The following is a 25562-nucleotide window of genomic DNA, read 5'->3' on the forward strand; positions in this document are numbered from 1 at the left end:
AATTTTTTTCATGTATTTTTGATGCATTTCATTTATTGCTACATTTTTGTATTTTTATTCAATTTTAGTCATATAAACAAAAAGACAACTTATACAGATCCCAGACTTGCATTTGCAGTAGAAGAAAAAGATTCACCCAGTGATATAAGACAAAGATTTGATGCAAGCACAATGGCATTGCAAATATTATTTGGAAGAGATCTTGGTGGGAAAAAAGCTATAGTTACGGGAGCAAACTGCGGAATAGGTATGTTTGGTTTTTAATTATGTGCATTTAAAGTTTTGTTGTTAACACTCTCTCTGGTTCGTGACTAGTGATTCTTGTTTTATACTTTAAAAAATAAATTTTTTTTTTCTCTATAGTTCATCTGAATGCAGTTGAAGATCTTGAAGCTTAAAATCTGTGTAATAGCTTTACTGCCTATTTACCATTTTGTTAAGCTGAGTTATAACACTCAGTGAAAGCTTTAAACCTTTAATTTTTTATTGCATAGAACACAAGACGAAGCACAAACATGCATAAAGTAACAATCAGTCTAAGGTTGCATTGTTCTACAATGAAGTTCTCATGCTGTCTGCGCAGCTGCTGCATATCGCCTGCTTTTCGGTAGCACTGATGCGGGGCGATCAAACTATCATATGGGGGGGGGGAGGAATAGAAGGGATAGTGGCATTGATAAATATTCTCTAACATATAAAAAAATAAATAAAACGCATAAAACGTACATCTTCTCAGAATGTAAGAGTAAAGGTTGTAGTAAAGAAATCTCTTTCTGCATTGCAGAAACAACTACTCTCCAGTAAATTAAGCTTAAGCAGTATTTTATCTTTTGCTCCTTATTTCAAAGTTGCAATTTAAAAATTACTATTTAATGTCTTGACGGTTAACAAAAGGGGTGAGATTTTCCTCCATGCAGTCCCGTGTCCAGATTTTCACAAAGGGAGGGGTTTTGATCTTACCGGTGGAGGGAGGTGGGGAATTCAACCCCTCACAATCTTTAGTTTTGCGACAAATTGTCAATCCTAGTATGGCATCTATGCAGCTGTAAGTACTGCTGTATACCCCCCTCTTCCCCTAGATGGATAATTCTGGCTGCACAAGTGACCAAAGTATTCCTTCATTTTACAGGTTCACTTTAATCAAACCTCATTTGTTTCTTTTTAGTTAAATCTGCTAACTATGCATTTTTTTTGCAACAAGTATTAAAAACTCTTCATAAATTCTTTTATAATGTAAAATGTACATCACATTATATGTTCTGAAATAATGCTTAATACATAAGTACTCGTAAACTAAACAAGGACGAGCTTATTGTAGAAGAAATATAACATTACTAAACACAATCACTAATACATCTTCATAGCTGCAGCATATGCCAAAATCATCATTACCTCCTTACAATAAGCAATATAAATGCTTTGTATTTGTAGATCATTCAACGGTTGTACCAGTCAGTAATTTACAATTGTTAAAGCTTTCAGTCGGCAAAGCTTTAACAATTGTAAATTACATAACATTTGAATGTGATGTACAACGTTTTGCATTACAAAAAGAAAAAAAATGCAAGCGTTTAGGTTCAACTGAGTTGAATTAGGGGGCATTTCACAGTATTTGGCTGTTACGGACTCTACACTTCATAAAAATGTTTTAGCCTCCTACTCATGATGAGTACAAATAGTAAAATTAAACTTTTTTTTTTCTCTAATGAATTTCTCTGATTTACACCTTATTTTAAAGCTAATGGTGCAGGCTATTAACAAAAGATGTCTAAAGACCCACAGTCTAAAAATTGTTTTTTTTTTTTTTTTTTCTGTCAGAAAACCTGTTTTAAAGAACCAGAATGCGGTTTTATGTTAAATTTATAACTTTAACTTGCACTGTGACCGGCAGAGCTGAATAGCTTGATCGGCAGAGCGTTCGGCTGGTAACCAGGACAATGAGTGTTCGGGCCCATGTCCGGACAATCTGCATCAAAAAATTAGAAAAATATCGCGCGTTAGATGAACACTCAATAACAATGAATAACAAGTATGAGAGAGTAGAGTAAATGAGATGAAACGCTCCTTGATGGTATGCAAGTTTGATGCAACATGTAGCTATATTGCTTCGAAATTCTAAGGCTTTTTTTTTTGTTTTTTTTTAAAGCTTTGGCTCCTGTAAGAAAATTAAAGCATAATGTAAGCAAAAATATAAGTATCAGGTTTAAGATTTCAGACTACAATGGAATTGTTTTTTGTTCAGAAAAAAATAATAAATCGGATATTGAAATATAGATTCTTCTAATGAGTTTTTGACTCTTTGTACAAATAAAAAAATTACTACCTCAATTTGAAGGATAATATATATATTTTTCTTCTTTTTGCAAAAAAACAAAAAACAAATAGTCTATCACATTTTTACTACATTCGAAAAGCTACGCTTAAAAAAGAACTTAGTTCAAATTATTTTGTATTTTAACCGTGCTGTTAAATGATGAACACGTACTGCCATCTAAGTCACAATGGTTCAAGCAGCCTGCGATAACAAATTGTAAAAATTTTCTTGAATAAAAACACCTCCCTTCAATATCTTATCTTATATATTATTTCCATGGAATATTTTTCTGTCAGTATGCGAGATCTTTCTTATCTCTTAAAGAACACCCCCCACCCCCCCTCATTTTAAAACTTATCAGGCCGGCTAATGACAAAAATTAGACTTTTGGTCGAAAAATCAAGTTTTCGGAAACTCCCCTTGCAAAACCTTGATGCAGCCTGAAGTTCTTATGCAGATTTTTTTTAAAAGCAAAGTTTTAATACAATTTTCCATTTTTTTGCGTCGCTTTCTGCAAGAAAAAAAAAAATTAACGTGTGTGTGTATATGTGTTTTTTTTAACAAATCTTAAAAGCACTGGACTTAGTTGTTCGGTTAAATTGATAAGTTTTTTCTGGTTGAGCGTTCTGCTATAAACTAATTTAACTTCGGGCAAGCTCGGGCTGTCCGACATGATAGCAAATTTAGATTAATATTATGCATTACATGTACTTATAACATATAACAGATAAAGCATGTAATAAAATAAACACAATGGGAATGCTACTTGGTATTTCGACTCTCTTATGCCGGCTACAGTTACCATTCGGATAAGTTGGCTGTTAATCGAAGGGTGTTCTTCCTTTTTTTAAAGCTTTGACTCCATCCAGACCACGAAGCATAATGTAAGCATAAAAAAAAAGTATTAGATTTACCTCAATGGAATCCTTTTTGTGCAGAAAAATATTTTCATTGTATGCTGAAATGTAGATTTTTCTAATAATAGTGTTCGACCTTTTGTACAAATGAAAGAATACCACGCCAAATTGAAACTACGAGTTTCACCCAGTAAACATTTAATTTTTTATTCGAATACAATATAAAACATTAAAATAATAATCAACTTCATTAGTAAGAAATCATTTTCTACTCCTCTGCTTTTGGCTAAAAAAAAAAATTTTTTTTGTCTACGTTCGAAAGATTTCACTTAAAAAACGGACTCAGTTCAACTGGTTTTGGTTTTGAATTTTAAGTGTTCGATTAAAAGCGAAACATGTGTGGGCATTTAAGCCAGAACGGTTAAAGCAGCCTGCTATGGGAAATAATTCAATATTCAAAAATAAAAACACTTATTTTCAATCTAATTTATTACTTTCTAGAATGTTTGTTTCAATCACTACGTGAGATTTTCCTCATTCTTTAATCAAATTCCATGCTTTAAATCATATCATGCTGGCTAATGATAAAACATTGACGCATGATCTTATTACTTTTTTTTCGGCAAAAAGTTTTTTTTGCTGTTTTTTACTACGCATTCCTTTAATGAGTAGCATTCGAAAAGGATGGCGCAATTACTAGGTTTGTTGGAGTGTCAAGTTGTTAAACAGAATGGTGCCAGTTCAAATTCATTCCAATAAATATCTCTTTAATGTTTCTTTTTTTCCCGTCAGATGCTCACATGGGCAGGACTGTATTTGCCACAACCTGTTTTTTCACATGCACAATTATTGCTTTTTTCACGAGTCACTCAGCCACACTTTAATTCACTCAGCCACACTAATGATATTTATGTTTGCATTGAAAATAAGTACAACCAAAAGGTGAACGATGATCAAATTATCACAACATTGTATTTAACGAGGTTTTGCTACTGATGTCTTCGAATTACATTCCCCTTTTCCCTTGTGCGCTTACTTTTTTCCGTTCTTCTTCATAATGTTCTTTTTTTGAAATTTTTAAAGAGCGAAATGCCTTATGAAACGATTCGAAGCTAAGTGCAGAGTTCCGCACGGGTCGAATAGTTTAATAATATTTTGACCAGTTGCAAAAACTTATAATTTATTTTCTTAGTTTCAAAAAATATTTATTAATTATTCACTAAATATATAAATTAAACTTGCATCTTTTAGTCAAAATTTGTACCAAATAAGTGTTACATTATGTTGATCACATTACAAATAAAACTAGCATCTACTTCACTAAGTATGATGTTCTTTTTTGTTACGCCAAAGTTTGTTAAGTGTTTAAAGTTTAGTCAGTATTTGGTCAGTACTTAGTTAGTATTGGTCAGTATTTTATAAATTATGATCAGTAAAGTCAGTATTTTTGACCCTCCAAACAGTTTTACTCCCTGCTGAATATAAAACTTAAAACACAACACTGCCATTTGTATACTCAGAAAGGAACTAACAGCTACTAAAACCAATTTTTATTTGAAATAAGTATTTCAAAATTAACAGTAACTCACAACCCCAAAAAACAAAATGGTTAAACTCATTAAAAAAAATTTCTTTACCATAGCAACTGTTGATAAGCTCTTGTCGCAGGCTATAAATTAAAATGTAGTGCAGACAATAATAAACTATTTGTGTAAGTCAACTGGCACAATAACTAAATTATCCCTCATATTTGAGACTGAACAATTATTTATTTTTATTTATTTATTTAACTCAAATTTCTGTTGCCTGAATTTAATTTATTGAATCACAGAAATATAAACAATATGATTTTTTAAAATATGTTTCCCATTACATTATAATATATCATCGCCTCAGAGCAACACTAAGACATCTAATTCCAGAAGTAACGCTGAGATATCCTACTCTTTCTCTGAGGTGACAATATATTCTTTACAATGCTTGTCCATCTTATTTCATTTATTCATTTCTTTATTTTTTGTGCATATTTCTATTGCATGAATTTAATTTATTAAATAAGAGGAATTGTTGTTGCTGTTAAATGTTTGGAAAGTGGAGTTTTTCTGTGAATTAATGTTTAACGTTGTGTATGTGTAATGCAATATTTAACCAACTTTGCTGCACTGTTACTCTGATACCAGTTGAATCTGTCACCAAATTGTTATCACAGGTTCATATCATACAAAAGTGCAACCTGTATTAATTTAATTACTTTTCACTCGGTCCTTTTTGAAATATTTCACTTTAAATTAAACTTTGCGAAAATGCAATATTTCGCCAACTAGAATGCACTATAACTCTAGTACCAGTTGAGTCTCAGTCATCAAATTGCTATCAGAGGTTCATATCATGAAAAGGTGTTACCTGTATGGATTTCATAATTTTTCACTCAGTCCCTTTTGAGTTATTTTACTTTAAACTTTGCCAAAATGCAATTTTTGCCATTTTTGAAAAATTGTACAAAAAAAAAAAAAAAAAAAAAAAACTAATTTGATTCTGTAATTTTGAATTCAAATTATGTTTTTCGCAATCACGAACTGAGACAGGATCCTACTCATTGGAGTTGTTATTTCTAGAAACAGCTCCTGTCCCCCCCCCCCCAAGTCTGCCTCTCCTCCTGGGCGGTTACTTGTGCATAGTTGTGTGTGTGCGTAGACCTGTGTGTATGCACATAGGCGTGTGTGAGTGTATGTGTGTGAACGTGCATGTGTGTAGGACATGGACGCCTCCGACCAGGAGAAGCGGGTAGCTCAAAACCGGAGCAGCCGTGCCGCGCCGCCAGCAGAGGGCAGTGGGCGGTGGTGCTGCAGAGGCTCCTGGTCCAAGTTGAAAAAGGCACGGACGCCAAAAATGGTCAAATGAGAACAATAAGCAATCGTGATTTCTCAAAAAAAAGAAAGAAAAATAAAATTAAAAAAAGAAAAAAAATTAATTTGAATTTTTGGCATCTTGAATTCAAAATATGTTTTTCGCAATCACGAGTGTGTGTGTTTGTGTAGGCGCATGTGTGTGGGTGCATAAGTGTATGTATGCATGTGTGTGAGTGAGTGTTGTGTACGTGCGTGTGCGTGTAGGTGTTCGTTTGTGTGTGTGTGTGTGTAGGCGTTCGTGTGTGTGTCTGTGTAGGCGTTCGTGTGTGTGTGTGTAGGCGTTCGTGTGTGTGTGTGTAGGCGTTCGTGTGTGTGTGTGTAGGCGTTCGTGTGTGTGTGTGTGTGTGTAGGCGTTCGTGTGTGTGGGACATGGACGCCACCCGCCCAGCAAAAGTGGATTTCGGGGTACAGTGCTCAGGACTGTTGACCTAACAAATTTTGTCTAACTCCCGCAAGGAAGGTAAACACTAAGTTTAGCAGATGCCTTCTGTTTCACATTACTGTAGCTATCAAGTGAATGAAATGTCAGAATTCAAGTTGTATGGCTAAATCATTTTATTTATAATTATCCTATAATTAACAACTGTAAAACAAACTATAACATGAGTAAAATGTATAAACAAATATGAGGAATTTCAACTCTCAAAAACATCCTTCATGTTCCAAAGGAACATCCTCCAAAAAAAAAAAAAACACATTTGACACCCTAACTTGACTTATCCTAAAAATGTTTCAAAAATTTTAAGTCCCTAACTCTCATGGTGAAACTCTAAAAGCCATCCCCTAAGTGCAGGACGTCGCCACAACAGCGAACGATCCTCTCAAAAAATACGACTATCGTCAGTCGAAAATGAGAAACGCGAGCAGAAGAAGTGATCTCCTTCTCATTTCCCCCTGCTTATATAATACAGCGCACTCTATGCACATCACGCCGGATATGCTTACGTAAGAGCTCAGTCTGGATGCTTCCAGAACATTCGATTTGCCGCGGAGCTATCGGGAGATTACATCATCTCCGCTCGTGCTCTGACGTCACATCCTTCTTCCTGACGAAACACGTCGTTCGAACTCGTTCTGATGTTTACAGGTTGATTCTCCCGTACGCGAATTGAAACAAGCGTCCTTTAAGGGACAAGATTAACTGCCTTCTCATTATTAAAGAAATACAAGTGAGTAAAAACATTTACACTTAGTTTTCACTTAGCTTTCAAATCGAATTGTTGAGAATATTTCTCAAATAGACATTTTTGGCTATCAAGGACCAGCCGCCGGTGGACGGTGGTGCTGCAGGCCTGGTCCAAGCTGAAAGAGGCACGGACGCCAAAAACGGTCAAGTAAGAACAATAAGCAATCGTGATTGCTCAAAAAAAATTAATTTGAATTTTGTCATCTTGAATTCAAATTATGTTTTTCGCAATCACGAGTGTGTGTTTGTATGTGTGTGTGGGGGGGGGGGATATGTGTATGTGTGTAGGCATGTGTGTTTGTGTCTGTGTGCAGTCATGAGTGTGTGGGTAGTTGTGTGTATGAGTGTTTGTGTGCGTGGGGGCGGGGTATGTGAATGCGTGTGTAAGCATATGTGTTTGTGTCTGTGTGCAGGCATGAATGTGTGGGCAGTTGTGTATATTTGTGTGTATGTGTAGGTGTCTGTATGCATGCGTGTGTGTATGTGTTTGTGTATGTGTGTGTATGGTGGTGTTTGTGTATGTGTTTGTGTGTGTGTGTGTGTTGGTGCGTGTATGTATGCGTGTGTGTAGGACATGGACGCAACCTGGAGACGGTTTTCGCTAGAGGAGCAGCATCGTGAGGCCGGCCGACGCGACGGGTGGTGCTGGCAGAGGGTGGCGCCGTGCCGGTGGGAAAAATGATAGCACGCCAAAAACAGTCAGTTGAAAGCAATAAGCAATCGTGATTGCTCAAAAAAAAAAAATTAATTTGAATTCTGAAATTTTGAATTCAAATTATATTTTTCGCAATCACAAACTGAGACAAGACCCTACTCATTGGAGTTATTGTTTCTAGAAACGGCTCCTGTCCCCCCCAAGTCTGCCTCTCCTCCTGGGCAGTTACTTGTGCATAGTTGTGTGTGTGCGTAGACCTGTGTGTATGCACGTAGGTGTGTGTGAGTGTATGTGTGTGAAGTCGTGTGTGTGTATGTGTGTGAAGTCGTGTGTGTGTATGTGTGAACGTGCGTGTGTGTAGGACATGGACGCCTCCAACCAGGAGAAGCGAATAGCTCAAAACCGGAGCAGCCGCGCCGCGCCACCAGCAGAGGACGGTGGGCGATGGTGCTGCAAAGGCTTCTGGTTCAAGTTGAAAAAGGCACAGACACCAAAAACGGTCAAATGAGAACAATAAGCAATCGTGATTGCTGAATAAAATAAAAAAAAAAATAGAAAGTTCTCAAACTTAAAATTTCTACAACAAGTAGTCCTATATTGTATCTGAACAAGAAAAAAAAATTAGAGCTGAGGCTCTCCTCCCTTTACTAATTTTGCAGCACTGAAACTCGTATTTTATGCTAATTTTCAGTTTGTAGTTGTAATTTTTTTTCCACCTTTCTCAATATATGAATAATATTTTGCAAGCAAATTATATCTAGGGCATCGTTCTGATGATGTAAGATTTTATTTTGTCTTATTTAGCTGCAAAATTAACCAAGTTAAATGCATTTGCGTAAAACTTGTTTTTAGACCAAAAAGGGCTACTAGGCAAGCTAAAAAAGTATGAGCCTAAAAAAATTTTCTTTCAGCACTTTTGAACTTACTTAGTAGTGGAAAATAATTGGTAAAACAATTAGGAAAATCAAAAATGTCGAGTAAATTTTATTCTTTTTGGGTGATTTCAAGTGAATTCACTCTTAAGTGAGACTTTTATGGGAATTTTTGTAGAGTGAGAGTTTGGAAAATATTGAAGGAAAGTGTTGGTCCTACATCCTAGCTTGAACCCCGATTGAAGTTGTGCCAACATCAAATAACTGATTTGTAAAATTATTTAAAAAAAAAAAAACTATAATCTATAAAGCACAATTTCTAATCAAGTCAAAAGGTGTGCTTTATTAAAGAGCTTTAAATGTAATATGGAACATACTTAAATAAACAAAAAAGAATTAACCTTACCCCCTTCTCTTTGTGACATTTTCAGCTGTTTTTGCTGTCTTGAAGTGTCCTTTTCATTCCTGAATAAAATTTATTTTGCCTTTTAGGTTATGAAACAGCCAGAGCTTTGGCATACCATGGCTGTGAAGTGTACTTTGCTTGTAGAGATCAGGTTAAAGCAAAAGAAGCCATTGACAGAATATGTAAAGAACGGGTATGTATATATAAAACAGCAGAAAAATAACATATGTTCTAAAAATTTTTAAGTGAAATCTATGCAGTAATATTATGTATACAGTGAAACATACCAGTTATGTCAAAAAGAAAATATATCTGTTCAATTTTAGGGTAACCATACACATTAAAAAAAAACCCTTGATCACAATTTACAGGAATGGTAAAAGATTATTTCTAAGCTTTCATTCTTAAAAAAGTTTTTTCCCACTCCAGTAAAACTAGCAGTTTGTCCCCCCTCCCCTTACTATAGTTCATGGTTTCATATTTAAAATAATTTAGGTGTATATTAAAAGTATATTCTAGGAAAAAAACTAAATGTTTTCCAAACGAAAAAAAAACAGTAAATACAGAAAGATTTTAAAGGTTTTGAGGTGTTCAATAACTGGTATTGACTATTATGACAATCATTTTATGTTAGTTACATTTTGCAGTTCATTTCAAAAGTAATTACACTAAATTAAAAAGAATTAGTAAATACAGTTAACTTATATTGCTAGATTTTTTTTTAAAGTCTAGTATCGTGGTCTGGTGACAACTTTTTTAAAAGTTGTTCTTCAAGCAAATTTTGTACTTGAAAAATAGTGGCAAAATCATCACTTTCCACATTTTCCACACAACCATACGCTCCTTCGCTCAAAAATATCACTCATATGAGAAGGTACCTTTTCCCCACCCATTGTTTGCCATTTAAGTGGCTAGATGGACTTCTTGTAATCGTTTCTAACCTCTCATAGAAATAATAAAGAGGGATCATACCTTGATCAATTTCAACAACCCAAATTATGATTTTTCCAGAAAGATTAATTTTCTATTTTGAAAAATGTTTGACATACTAAGGTTTTAAATTTAAACTCTTCGCCATAATTTCTTTTTATACAAGTGAAGTTGAAGCTTCATATAAGTGGTTGTGCAACTGATTAAAACTAGAAAAATTGCTGCCTGATACATTATTCTGTGAAGAAATACAATTGTACTTTTGCTTAGACTGTTTATTCAAATGAAAATTTCAAAATGAGCTGACGGGGAGGATTCTCTGATCACCCCACCCGATTCAGATCTTCTGTTAGGGATGGTAGACTTTCAGATGTAACTTTCAGATTGCAGAGTATCTCAAAGGAAATCAATTTCTTCATCTTCAGAACTTTTTTCATTGTTTCTTAAATTGTGATCATCAGTAATAGTCTGTACAATATATTTTTCTGTTTATACATAGCATGTTGAAACATTGTCATCTACATTTCAAAAATCTTTGAAATGTATGCTTACAGTCCCATAGAACTGTTTTTTTTTCTCATTGAGTTCTGTATGGCTTCTATCTCATATTCCACTGTCATTTCCTCACCATATTCATCCTTGGATTCTTGAGACTTAGGCTCTTTATTTAAATCATTGTCTTGGTTCACATGTTTCCAGTAGCAGACTGTTTATTCAAATGAGAATTTCAAAATGAGCTGATGGGAAGGATTCTCTGAGCATCTCACCCCTTTCAGATCTCCTTCTGTAAGGGATGGTCCATAAATGATGTCACACTTTTATTCAACATTTTAAGCCCTTTTCCCCCTTGATCACACTTACTTTACCCGTGTCCCCTGCTCTTGTTACAGTTTTTCATAAATATATTTGCATTTAAAAAAATGTGTGGTGTCACACTTCTTCTTCCACCCTTTCTTCCGTTATTATGAACTGTCACACACCCTCCTCCTCAAAGCATGACATCATTTGTGGCTGATCCCTTAGCAGAACTTACTAGAAAAGAAAGGAGACTGTTTTAGAGATAAGGTTAATTCTTTTCTGGATAAAACATCAAAATAAAAATAATAAAAAGACGTAGGGGAAAAATAGTACAGCCTAAATGTTTTGTCATATCATATTATTTCGTTGTTATATATTTTTGAGAAACCATCAGTTTGTTGAAATGAGATTTTAAAAATGCTAGCTTAATGACAATTTAAATGGGACTACACATTTATTTTGTTATTATGGATGTTTTGATCAGTTGGTATTAGCTCTAATGACATTTTACTCTGTATGTATGCTTGAGTTCATTATGTATGTTCCATAGATAATTTTAGTGATTATTTAAAGCGTCTTACTTTAAGTTATTTTCTTTAATTTAAATCATTTTTTGCTACATACAGTAAAAGTTTATATGCTCTTCCAGCCTAATTCTAACCTGCACTTTTTGCCACTGGATTTGGCAAGTTTGGCAAGCGTATCAGAATGTTGTAGAAAGTTTGAGGAAGAGAAAAAGTAAGTTTACTTGGTTTGATTTCTTCAAACCCTTAAAACTGACATTTATTTCAGAAAAAATCATCAAAACGAAAGGGGGGGGGGGAGGTCCTTATTTAGCTTTGTTCTTGAAATTAAAAGCAAAATTTGTCATAAAAATAAATATACAATGTTTTAGATGCAAGACCTAGTGTATTTAATATTTTAGCGCAAAAGTAAAAAATTTGTGGATCACTATCACATTTTACTGTAAATTAGGCAATATAACTAAATTTTAAAGCTAAATATAATATAAACCAATGCTAAATTTAATACAACAGAATACCATTTCTACCACAACTTTCCATATGTGCATCAGTAGAAACGTTTTTGAATGAGCCTAAAGAAAAACTGTGGTGATCAATGTCAGTATTAGACATTAAAAAAAAGTAAATAAAAAAGAAATGAAGAAAGAAAAACAATTATATATTTGGTGCAAAATTTAAGGAACATTTGTATCAAAATCAAAAAGTCTGACTAACTTTGAAACACACATGCAAAATGTGCTCAGTTTTTTTGCTGAATACATCCAAATTTCCAGTGACTAAAATTGGGTAGGGAGGGGGAGGGGAGGCGGGAGGCTCGCATTGGAAAAATAGACGATCAAGCACTGCTCAAATTTGTACAATCATTTTGTAAAAGGTCCCGACAGAATTCTTCAATTGGGTCCCGCATTTGCAAAGGCTGGCTCTGTGCAGTCTCCCCTTCTCGCACTGCTTTGATTACTGTGTCTGTTGTATTTAATAAGGGCTTCAATTGAAAACATGGAAATTTCTTAAAAGTTCTGAGAATTTTGCAAGGTTCTATCTGCGCGAGGTTGTCGGCAGTTGCGGCCACGTAGCGCCACCACTGGTAAACAGATATACAAAGTAAAACAAATAATTATGATCTGAAAATTTTGACATTTCTTCTTGTTTTATAATTTCTAATTTTGGTTCCTAAATTGGAAAATAAAAAAAAAAATGAACCATAAAAAGTGAGAAGTGGGCAGCTGTTGGTAACATATTTAAATATTTAATGAATTTATATTTTTAGTAAGTAAATTTTGTCTATATATATTTTTAAAATGTATATTTTATTTTAATTTCTCATTTTGTAGACCTTTACATATGTTAATTTTGAATGCTGGTGTCTTTGCCCTTCCACATTCTTTAACGGAGGATGGTTTTGAAACTACATTCCAAGTAAATTATTTAAGCCATTTCTACATGGTCAAGTTGCTGACGCCTAAACTTATTGAATCAGCACCTTGTAGAGTTGTAGTTCTCTCATCAGAAAGTCACAGGTGAGAAATTATTTCATTTTTTTGTGTCACAAAACTCCCATCTTTCCAAATAACAGAAATAGTTTTTGTTGTAAGTTATATAAAATTTTCGGGTATGTGTATAGATACTGGGGTGTATCGCAGAAAAAAAAATTGTTTGAAAATTCAGACTTTTAAATTTATGAAAAACTGTGTATACAGACTCACACATACCTTAAAATTTTTATTCAAGTCAAAAAATATTTAGGTATCCCACAGAAGCCTTTAAATTTATGATTTTCTACAAAAAGAAAAAAAAAACTTTTTTTTTGGAAATGTCAACTAATGCATATGAAACGTATTGTATCTCAGATCCCCAGTAAAGAAGCTTACATTCACAGATGTAATTAAGAATGGAAATGAAATTACATTTGTTTATCCTTATATATTATTTCTGTAGCTTGTTTTTGGTTTCTACGCGAGATCTTCCTGATTTCTTTGATTTACACCTTATTTTACAGATTTTCGTGCAGGCTACTGACGAAAAATAGAACCACGTTCTAAAAATTGTTTTTTTTTTCCTGCCAAAAAACCTGTTTTAAAGAACCAGAATGAGGTTTTCGGTTAAATTTATAACTTTAACTTGCACTATGACCGACAGAGCTGAGTAGCTTGAGCGGCAGAACGTTCGACTGGTAACCAGGAGAATGAGTGCTCGGGTCCACGTCCGGACAATCTGAATCAAAAAATTAGAAATATTGCGCATTACAAGAACACTGAATACAATGAATAACAAATATGAGGGAATCGAAAAAAAGATGAAGGAAACGCTCCGTGCTGTTATGAAAACATGGTGCTAAATTACTTCTGAATTGTAAGGTTATTACTTTCTTCTATATCTAATATATAGAAGAAAGTATTGGATTCATTCAAATTTTCGAATTTTGACCGATTCAAACGTTTTGAGGTGTGTTGAGTCCATTTCGACTATTTTTGGAAAATGTCTGTGTGTGTGTGTGTCTGTGTGTAACCAGTTTTTTGTGGCCGCTCTACAGCAAAAACTACCACATGAAATTGAACGAAATTTGGTATACATATGTGCCCCTATGTGAACTTGTGCCCATATGTTTTTGGCGCAAATTCCTCCAAGGGGGTGGAGCAATGGGACGTTTTTTGAGTTACGCGTGCTTGCTATTCCTCAGGAAGTAACTGGCAGAATCAAACAAAATTTAGTCCATATGTTGCCATTAACAGGTACATGTGCTGATAAGTATATGTGTCAATAACTCAAACGGGGGTTGAGCTATAGAACGTTTTTTGTCGTCAATTGTGACTGCTGTATCTCAAGAAATAATGAACGGAATGAAAGAAAAATTTATTGGCAAGTAACCCTTAGTGGGTATAAGAGCTGATTTTATTTTGGTGTCAACAGCTAAAAATGGGGTAGTGCAATTGCCCATTCTTTTTTTCCATTGTGAGTGCCCTATCTCAAGAAGTAATGCTACGTTCTGGTTGAAATTTGGAATATATATTAATTCGTATGTAAACAGGTTTTGGTTCAATTTTAACACCAATCGTTCCAAGAGGTGTTGATTTTTTTTTTTTTTGCGAATAAAAATAGCTTTATTAATGCTACAATAAGAAAGATAAATCCTAACTAATTGTCGTCTGCGTATTTCTCGTGATTTTAACTGTATGGAAATGATCGGAAATATTATGTCAATAATTTAAAATTTTTAACTGTTGCCATCTTATGTTTGTTAACAAATAAAATATTTGTAATTAATTCAAGCAAGGCTTTTAAAATAACTTTCAATTTTCGCTCCTTGCTTTGCTTTTGCAATAATTCAGACATTGGGATGGTCGTCAAGTTTTTGCATGTGTAATTTTGTTTTTGTTGGGAATATTGCTTCCTTGTCAAGCATGGGGAGGGATCAGAAAAAAAAGAAAAATATAGAAGAAAGTTTTGTGATGGCCACAACATACTAGTTTATTTTATTTTATTTTATTTATTTATTTATTTTTTTTGTTTGTTTTTAAAGCTTTGGCTCCAGTAAGAAAACTATACCATAATGTTAGCGAAAATATAAGTATCAGGTTTAAGATTTCAGACTACAATGGAGTTGTTTTTTGTTCAGAAAAAAATAATAAATCGGATATTGAAATATAGATTCTTCTAATGAGTTTTTGACTCTTTGTACAAATAAAAAAATTACTACCTCAATTTGAAGGATAATATATATATTTTTCTTCTTTTTGCAAAAAAAAAACAGTCTATCACATTTTTACTACATTCGAAAAGCTACGCTTAAAAAAGAACTTAGTTGAAATTATTTTGTATTTTAACCATGCTGTTAAATGATGAACACGTGCTGCCATCTAAGTCATAACGGTTAAAGCAGCCTGCGGTAACGAATTGCAAACATTTTCAAAAATAAAAACATTTCTCTTCAATATCTTATCTTATATATTATTCCCCTCTCATTTTAAAACTTATCAGGCCAGCTAATGACAAAAAATAGGCTTACGGTCGAAAAATCAAGTTTTCGGAAACACCCCTTGCTGTTGCAAAACCTTGATGCAGCCTGAAGTTCTCATGCATTTTTTTTTCTTTAGAGCAAAGTGCTAATACAATTTTCCAATTTTTTGCGTCGCTTTCAGCAAGAAAAAAAAATTAACCTGTGTTTGTATGTGTTTTTAAATAAAGCTTAAAAGCACTAGACTTAGTTGTTCGGTTAAATTGATAAGGTTTTTTTTTGGTAGATCGTTCGGCTATAAACTAACTGAACTTTGGGCAAGCTCAAGCTGTCCGATATAATAGCAAATTTAGATTAATATTACACATTACATGTACTCATAACCTACAGCAGATAACACACGTAATAAAATAAATGCAGTGGGAATGTTACTTGGTGTTTTGACTCCTTTATGCAGGCTTCAGTTATCATTCGGATAAGTTGACTGTTAATCGAAGGGTGTTCTTCCTTTTTTTTTTAAAGCTTTGACTCCATCCAGACCACTAAGCATAAAAAAGTATCAGATGACAAAACATAGACGCATGATCTTATTATTTTTTTCTGGCAAAAAGCTTCTTTGCTGTTTTTTATTATGCATTCCTTCAATGAATAGCATTCGAAAAGGAAAGCGCAAGTGCTAGGTTTGTTGGGGTGTTGGGCTCTTAATCAGAATGGCGCCAATTCGAATCCGTGCCAATAAATATCTCTTTAATGTTTCTTTTTTTCCCGTCAGATGCTCACATGGGCAGCACTGTATTCGCCACAACCTGTTTTTTCACATGCACAATTACTGCTTTTTGACGAGTCAATACTCAGCCACACTTTTAATGATAAAAATGTTTGCATTGAAAATACGTACAACCAAAAGGTGAGCGATGATCAAATTATCACAATGTTGTATTTAACGAGGTTTTGTTACTGATGTCTTCTAATTACATGCCTTCTCTTGTGCACTTACGTTTTTCTGTTTACTTTTTTTCCGTTCTTCTTCATAATGTTCTTGCTTTAAATTTTTAAAGAGCGAAATGCCTTATGAAACGATTTGAAGCAAAGTGCGGAGTTCCGCACGGCTCGACTAGTAATATAGAATTAGTGTATACTTTTGGTTTTGTGTTAAATTTTCTTGTTCAGATCTTTTTATAATATTAATATACTACATGTATGAATTTTTAAAACATACATTTTCTACGAGGAAAATTTTATTAATTTTTTTTTTCGTTTTGTAAAGGTTGGCTTAAAAATTTGTTCCATAATAAATTTACATTCTTTAATGAGTAAAAATTATTTGGTTTTTGTTATGATTGATTATACTGTAAGAAAATATTTTTATTACCTAGCAGCATATTATTATGAGAATTGAATATGAAAACTCAATACAAGAACTGGAAATACAAATATATATGAATGCTACATTATAAATGCATTTAATTTAATTTTCAATCTTAATTACTTCTGTCAATAAAAGTTTCTTTACTGGTGCGATTCATATGCAATGTGTGACGCTTCCTAAGTTTTAAAATTTTTCAACTAACATATTTCTGGATACTGAACCAATAATGAGGCTGATACTCTGGTTTCACACCAAAAAGATAAGTGACCCCCCCCCCCGGGACCGACCCCAGGGGCCCTCGCATCTCTCTTTCCCTTGATCTCACCATAGATTGTCTAAAACTGCATTTTTCGAAGTACAATTTTCAAATTTTTCCCAGGAGAGACCCCCTGGACCCCTTTTTATCTGTCACACTCAGAATTAATTCATAATTGTGTGGCTTGGAATTTGAATTTTGAAAAATTATATAGGGATGACCCTGAGTCTCTTCCTGCCCCAACATAAGCATAGATCGTCTGCAAACTGTGTTTTTCAAATAATAATCTTGAAAATTTCCCGGGGGTGAACCGGGACCCCCTCTTTCTCCTGAACATAATCAATTATAACATACAATTCCGTTTTGAGAATGTAAATTAGAAAAAATTATTGTGAAAGCCTTTTTTGGACATCCTCTCCCCTACCTCCCCAACTTAAAATATAGTCTAAAACTGCATTTTTATATCTTCAATTTTGAAAAAATTCCAGGAGTTAGCCCTCTGATACCCCCTATTTTTGACTGAATATTATTCTTTAATATGATTATCCCTGCTAAACCAGAAGCTGAACCTTCTCTCTCTCTGCATATTGGAACATGCATTTGAAACAATTAAGGGGTTGCGAAATGCGTACCCCTCCCCCCCATTTTTGATCTAGTGACGGCCCTGCCCCCCCCCACCCAAAAAATATTAGTTTATCATGATTTTCAATGTTTTAGGGAGAAATATCCTCCCCTCTCAAATCTCTCTCCTTGCTACAAAGGTTTGTTTTTAAACTTTTCATCTTTCTAGCTCTTTAGAGTAATGTTAATGGCTAACTTAATGTGCTCTGTTCCCTCCAAATCAAAGTAATGGCTTGTAGAAAACTGAAAGGAAAAAAAAATAGGGAGACACTTTTCAAAAAGTAGCAGACAATGTGGGAAAACGGTGGTCATATTTGGATTCAGGATGTCATTTCAGGAGTACCAGAAGCATTTTATATATTTTTCTCAATGTCATTAACTTGTTCATAATGAAAAATTCAACTTTAACTTTAAAAAATCCGTATTTTTGCGTACAATGCGGAAGACCTAAATATTGCTTTAGAGCAAAAGTTTATTTTTTCAGCAATAATGTTTGACTTCATTGTTTGCATCAGTTAACCTGAAATTTAAAAAAAAAAATCCTTAGTTAAAAATAATATGTAGAAAAAATGAATTTTTTGTATAAAATTAGGAAAATTAGGACTTATATAAATATTTTTTTATTTTAATAAAAAATTTTGTGGTACACGTGAGTCTTTATGGGAAACTTTTTATCAACTTAAAATTTTGAATTTCAGAAAAAAAAAATTTTTTTTCAATACACCCTAATATATACATACATGGTCTGCACATAAATTTATTTTGAGTTGATGTCAAGACATTTAGTGATTCAACATTAAGTGAACGTGGCATCAAAGTAAATACGCGAGTAGGTAGTTTTAATGCTATCGGAGCAGCCGGACAGTAAAGTGCAAAGTGCTAATAGACTGAGGGGAACCAGCAAAGTTGGATTTAAAACCAGTTTCTAATCGACTCATTTTTGTGTTAGCATCACATACAATTATTTTGAAATCTACAATTTGATTTACCGTAAACCCACTAACTTATGTTAGCTTTGAATTAATATAAAACATTTTTAAAAAAGTTTTGTTTTCAGTGTTATGTAAATATTAAACTGCTGAAATAAGTTTTAAAATAAAAATTGAAAAACTTCGTTGAATGTTTCAGTTTTTGAACATAAATGTATTTTCAATTCATTTATAAGTATTATAACATTTTTTTTTTAATCTTTAGGTTTTCAACCATTACCAAAGATAATATTTCAGAAGAATACCTATCTCCCAGTACCAATGCTAGATTTGTGTCAATGATGGCATATAATGATAGTAAACTGTGCAATCTCTTATTTTCGAATGAATTGAATCGTCGCTTGTCTGACAAAAATGTTTTTTCAAATGCTGTACATCCTGGAAACTTAGTGAGTAGTTATTTATCAAGAAATTGGTGGGTTTATCGACTGCTATTTGCACTGTTCAGGCCTTTTACCAAGTCTTTAGTAAGTATTTAAACATTAGTGCTTGTACAGTAAAACCTCTGTGCACCAATACTCAAGAGACTCAATAAATACAATTATCACTACACATCATTGTACCAAAAAGTGATAAAGTAATATCTAATTTTGATATTCTGTTATTCTTATCTTAGTCTGTAACTATCTAGTATATTTCAATGTAAAAGACAAGTTATTACTGGTTTGGTATTGTCATGAAATAATGTCCGTAATAAAAAATTTTTTTTTAACTTTTAAATATTGTTCAATTATATTTGTAGATATATGTATAATCAGGGTTGGCAAAAACCTGGGTTTTTAAAAAATTTTTTGGGATTTTTGTTAAATAGAACCCCAAAAAAACCCAACTAAAGCTGTTTTTTTTTAAAAAAGAATTTTTTTTTTGTCTTTTTTTAGGGAAAAAATGGGGTTCTTGTAGTATATTGTAGCATAAGTATATGGACAAAGCACAAAAATTGTCTTGGGATAAAAAAAAAAGCTGGTAAATTCAGTGTTTTCCAAAGAAAAGTATAAAAGACAACGAAACACAAGAATGGTGAAGTTTCAGATTTTTTAGTTTCCATGATTACCAACAGTTAAGGCAAAGTTACTTTTCGAGTGGGTAAAATTGTTTGTTCGTTTTTAATTACAACTTTTTTTTTTGCATTTTACTTTATTATATTTCATTTTGTTATGCAAAACTACTGTAGAACCTCAAGTAGTTTAAATCCCTTTTTACTGAATTTCAGCTTAATCAAGACATTTCTTTGAATTTTATGTTGCCTGCTTTTCTATTTCCGTGTACAGAGTAACAAATATTAAACTTTTTTGAAAATATTGTACATCCTATTGTTTTCTGTCCGACGGTTTGTAAAACCTGTTAATTTCTGAAAAATATACCTCGTTTATTCGAGATTTGTGATGTGTTGGTTTGCAGAAAATAATTCACATGAAAGCCTTTTAAAGTAGTTTCCTCTGGACAATCTACAAATATTGAGAAAATCAGATATGAGAGGACTTAGTCAAGATAATTTGAGTTATTTATTGACCAGTTAAAGAAAAAAGATAAATATATTTATTTAAAATCTTTGTATATAGAGTAATATTAAACTTTTTCGTTAGATAATGAAAATACTGTACATCCCATTCTGTTTTCTGTCTGACCGTTTGTAAAACCTGTTAATTTCTAAAAAAATATACCTTGTTTATTTGAGATTTGTGACGTGTTGGTTTGCAGAAAATAATTCACATGAAAACCTTTTAGCTAGAGTAGTTTCCTCTGTACAATCTACAAATATTGAGAAAATCAGATGTAATAGGACTTAGTCAAGATAATTTGAGTTGTTTATTGTCCAGTTAAAGAAAAAAGATAAATATATTTATTTAAAATCTTTGAAGTATTCTTTTAATGACATTAAGAGTTAAGAATTACTATTAAAGTTCAAAATTCATTTTTTAAGTCCATTGTCTGTGATGAAGAGCAAATAAAAAAGTTTAAGTTTTGAAAGTATTTAAATAATTTAATTTTTTAAAAAACTTCTCAGAAAATTTAAAAAAAATCCAAAAGTGGGCTAAATAATGAGTTTTTTTAAATGTTTTTTTCCCAAAAAAACCCATTGTGTCCAACTTGGCCAACCCTGTATAATATATATGTAGAAAAAATATTTGTTTTTAAATGATAGTAGTACACAAAAAAGGAACATGCTATGAAATTCATTTTTGTAAAATTTATTTATTGAAAGAAATCAATTATTTCAGAGCTAATTTATTCCACACCCATGATTTATTACAGCCTGAATTGCAAGATTATATCTCGGATGCCCTACCATTTTTGTCAAGCTTAGAAATAGGTGTACAGCAATTAATTTTAACCCCCTTTTTTTTCAAACTGCGCCCTATTGCTGTGGTACCTCCTAGTTCCCCTCATAAGGAGTTAATGGTGTATTCATTCTTTTTTTTTCACTCATTAATTGAGATGTAAAATTTTTGGTAATTTTGAAGTGTTGGGAAAAAAAGTTTTTTTTTTTTTTTCTGGAAAAATTGGAAGAAATGGAAATTTTGATTTTTTTTTAATGAATAAAAATAAGGTTTCTATATCACAATTGTGATATAAAATAAAAATGTATGATAAAATTAAGGTGTGATAAATAGTAATTATCATTTCTTCCTTACTTTTCTTTTTTAAACAATTTTTATGGATATTCCCTATAAGAAAGGATTAAAAAGTTGATATATTAAAATTTTTATAATTCGGTTATTTGAAAAATGTAAATAGAAGCATTCCTAAAATCCTAATTTGATTTAAATTTTACAGTGACACACATACACATAAAATTGATTACATGAGAAAAACATCTTTTAAACAGAGGACAAAAGCATTATTAATTTTCTATATTGGAATTAATTTTATAAGAACTTATATTTTGTAGGATCTAATTAATAATTTTTAAACCTGTAGCTATGGGCCTAGATCTGTACACCATCCTCTTTCTTACTCTGATCATAAAATGTTTTTCTTTTGAAATTAATATATAAGTAGTTTCTAGAAATCGCTACAAGAACTACTTTTTTTTGTATCAAACTACTATCTTTTCTACCTTATTATTATTATTTTTTAAGCAGTACTTACACTACAAAACATTTAAAAGAAGTTTGACCACTCCTTAGGAGTGGTCAGCCAGAGGTGCCCATCTAGGGGAAGGGGGGGTCATGGCGCAGACTGCACCATTGAAATTTTAAGGGGGTTGTTTTGGAAGGTATATTCTCCTTCTCTTGCTTTTTGGGTGGGTTCACAATTTTTAGGGGGGATGCGCCCTTGCTCTTAGTGAGGTGGGCCGGCACCCCTGGATTGTGAACCATTGTTCTAATTCAAGCCCCCAAAGTTTTATATTCCTTAATTTTAGCAAAACTTGCAAAATTAATTTTTCCGTTTCTATTTTCAATAGTAAACAGATTTTGCTTCCTTGGCTCCGCCATGTTGTTAAAAAAAAAAAAAAAACTACTCCATTGATCAAAAATGAACAAGATAAATTAAAAATTTTTGATCAGATTTCGATGAAATATTTTATTATAAGAGAAAAAAGAAATGAAGTTTTCTTACTCTTTATTTAAACCCAAGTTAATTGTAATATTTATCCAATAAAGTAATATACGGAGTGCTATCTGTTGAGGGAATTTGTTGTTATTAGTGAATGAAAATCTATCAGTTTTGATGTTATTCGTACTCCGTTTGCAAACGAATGTCCAAGTTTTAGGGTGAGAACATTGTGTTTTCTTGTTAAGGACACTCATGCGATGGCTAATGCAAAAATTCACGTAGTTACAAGATATGGTAAACGACTTGACACGATACAGGTTTCGTCCTGTGGTCTAAATGTTAACTTACACAGTGCTATTTTACACTTTCAGGCGCAAGTCTGCACAGGTTGCTGTTGTTTAAATTATATATATATTTTTTTTGAAAAATATGAAACTAAAATGCAATTTTTAGATGAAAAATTCCCCGGGGGAAAACTTTTGATCCCCTTTTTACTACCCCACATCAAGGAGTGAATACCATACTCAGGATTGGGTTCATATTGTCAATAATTAGACCTAGTAGTGACTTTCTCTTTGCCGAAAAACTGAACCCTATTATCTTTCTCTGTGTTTGAGATACATTTGAAATAATTAATGGGCCATCAAGTTAAAAAACCCCCTTACTTTATTAACCTCCAGACCACATGCGCATTTGCGTCCAGGGCAGGCGTTCATAGTTTTTGTCTTTTGTACATTAACCCACTAAATATTTTTTAATGAGACAAATATAGTTGTTTCTGAAAATTGTATGAATTTCATCATCTTAATTTTTACATGGGAGAGACACCCATGATAGGTATGCCACCTGTAACAGTTATCCTAATTGATATTATTGAGATAATTTTGTGAAAAAAATTTCACTTTTTAGTGCAAAAAGTATTAAATGTTTTTTGATCTATAATCAAATTATATTATCATACAACAACTTGCATTACCAAACTTATACAATATTTTAACATACAAGGAATAGCATCAGAATTTGAGTATGAGAAATTTCTTATTTTATCAGTTTTTGCTGACTAAAACTTGAACAACTAGAAAAGTTGAAAAAATTCAATTTTCCCGGATCCGAAATTAACTTCTTCAGGTAAAAAAGGCTTTTTTCTGTTTTCCGCCAAAATTTTCCAGTTTTTTCGTACTGTTTTCATCTTTACTCATTAACAATGTGTGCATTAATCTAAAGGACAAAATTCATTTATGGATAAAATATTTTCAAAAAAAAAAAGTATAGTTTGAAGATGTCAGAAAGGAATGATGCAATATATATATATTTTCTTCAGCAACATCATCTTATTTTTACAAAGGCAAACAAACTGGATAGATAAAGATGTAAAGTAACATAAGTTTGAGGGAAGTAAAACACTGATCATCACAGAGCTTTATCCATTTCTGAGAAGGGAAACATGTGCCACTCTGGAATGCAAAAAAAGGGACGAAACCTGGACGTCATTATCTTGAAAACTACTCTTTTAGCAGCAGGAAAGGGGTATGGAGCTCAACATTCGAAACAGAAGTTCACTTTTTGTTTAAAGAAAGTTTTTGGCAAGGAGAAAAAAAAAGAGAAAATATATTTTTAAAATAAATTAATTTATGCATTTAATTTTTTGGGGTAAAAAGACGAACGGAACCATCTTTGCAGACAGAAAGGAAACGAAAATCATTTTTGAGAAAATCATCATTTTATAGAGATTTAAATATCATTAAATAGGAGGGTGGTTTACATGATATTGTTTTAGCACAGTAGTTAGAATCGTAAAAATACTATTGATATTGAGAGGGTTACTGTTGTATTGCAGTGAGGTTTTACTGTAGTCAATTCCTTTCATATTAGTTTTGTGTGTCTGCTATATGGTTATTCACTATCCTGCAGGCTCAAGCAGCTGCTACGCCTGTATATTGTGCTGCTGCTCATGATCTTGATGGCGTAGGAGGCATGTACTTCAATAACTGCTGTCGCTGCAAACCATCCAGTGCTAGTGATGACCCAGTCTTGGCCAAACGACTTTGGGAAATTTCTGAGGCTATGATTGCTAGGGTGATGGAAAAGAAAGAAGGTCCACCACTTCAAGATCACAACTGAACATTTTGATTATTTGATACAAAGCAGGGATGGATTTCCACATTTTCCTGTACTGGAACGCCAATAGAAGTCTGGGTCATGATACATTTGACATAAAAGGGAAATTTATTGTTTCAGAAAAGCAGTACTGGAATGGCGTTCCGGTACCAAATCACCCTTGGCATCAAGTGAACATTTATCGAGACTTAGTTTTTAAAAAGAAAGGAAGGAAAATTGTTTCAAAAGAATAAAAAAAAATTCCATCTTTTTATGGATATATGTATATATTTTATACCAAAAAAAAAAAAAAAAAAATTGTTGAATATTCATATATTGAATATAATCATCAATATTATATTGATAATATTTCTCTAGTACTTTTAAAAATACTTGATACATTCATCACCAAATTGTACCCCTCTGTGCATATTTGTACATACTTTTTGTAAGTTTGTAAAAAAATAAATTATATACAATATATTTTTTAGTTTATTATTTTTTAACAAAAATAAAACAGATTCTGATAACCAAAACAAGAAGCCAAACAACATATTTCCAAACTAGGATAGCACTAAATAACTGATTGAAGATTTCAAGTTGCCATTGCATTTTTAGTAAGTAAAACAAAATTTTCAAACAATACACCTTGATAGTATAGAAAATTTAATCTCCTCATTTATATTGCCATTTTTAAAATGGGAATGCAATTCTTCAAAGTAGTTTTTCTGGTAAGTTTTTTAGACTAGTTGTCTGCTTGTTTTTATTTTCAAATCCAAGGCAGCTAAATGGCAGAGTCACTTTCATTGAGTTGGATTCAAAAAAGGATGTGTCAGAGTGGAGTTTTTTTGAAGACAATGAATCTGAAAGTAAACTGTCGGTAGTGCATCAGAGTTCAGAAACGCAACTTCATACACATAGGCTGCTGGTGCACCATAGGTGTTTGTGTGTGTGGGGGGGGGGGAGGGTCGAAAGAGGGGTGCCTTAGATATAGTGAGGTGCCACAATATCTGATTTTTTCTTCTTTGTCTTTCCTTTTTAAAATAAAATTAGGCTTCATTATTGGACTTGAAAATTGCTGTTTAAATGACCTCTAAAAAAATTTGAAATTTGGCATCAAAATTTGAGAACAGATGGCGACTGTAGGCTCCCTTTTCCTATTCAAAGTTCCATTTTTGTGAAATAACATGATAAAAATTCATTTATGTTTTGGAATTTTAAATTTTTATTTGAGTTAACTAAATCAATTCCTCAAGTAAATAATTTTTTCAATTGATTAATTTTTATTTTGAAAAGAGAGGGGGGAAAGACCCCTTGACTTTTGAAACT

At 32.6% G+C, this 25562-nt stretch overlaps 1 protein-coding gene across 1 annotated transcript in view; it reads left to right on the top strand.

Moving 5' to 3' along the window:
• LOC129229275 (WW domain-containing oxidoreductase-like) overlaps window positions 1-24675 on the top strand; it is a 42691-nt gene extending 18016 nt beyond the window's left edge. The window contains exons 5-10 of the mRNA XM_054863547.1: window positions 69-247; window positions 9286-9392; window positions 11577-11665; window positions 12783-12968; window positions 18844-19105; window positions 24048-24675. Coding sequence (XP_054719522.1) covers window positions 69-247; window positions 9286-9392; window positions 11577-11665; window positions 12783-12968; window positions 18844-19105; window positions 24048-24257 — 1033 coding nt within the window. The 3' untranslated portion in view covers window positions 24258-24675. The remainder of the gene's footprint in view (window positions 1-68; window positions 248-9285; window positions 9393-11576; window positions 11666-12782; window positions 12969-18843; window positions 19106-24047) is intronic.
• Window positions 24676-25562: the final 887 nt, after the last annotated feature.

This window comes from Uloborus diversus, chromosome 9, assembly GCF_026930045.1.
Source record: "Uloborus diversus isolate 005 chromosome 9, Udiv.v.3.1, whole genome shotgun sequence".
Taxonomy (NCBI): Eukaryota; Metazoa; Arthropoda; class Arachnida; order Araneae; family Uloboridae; genus Uloborus; species Uloborus diversus.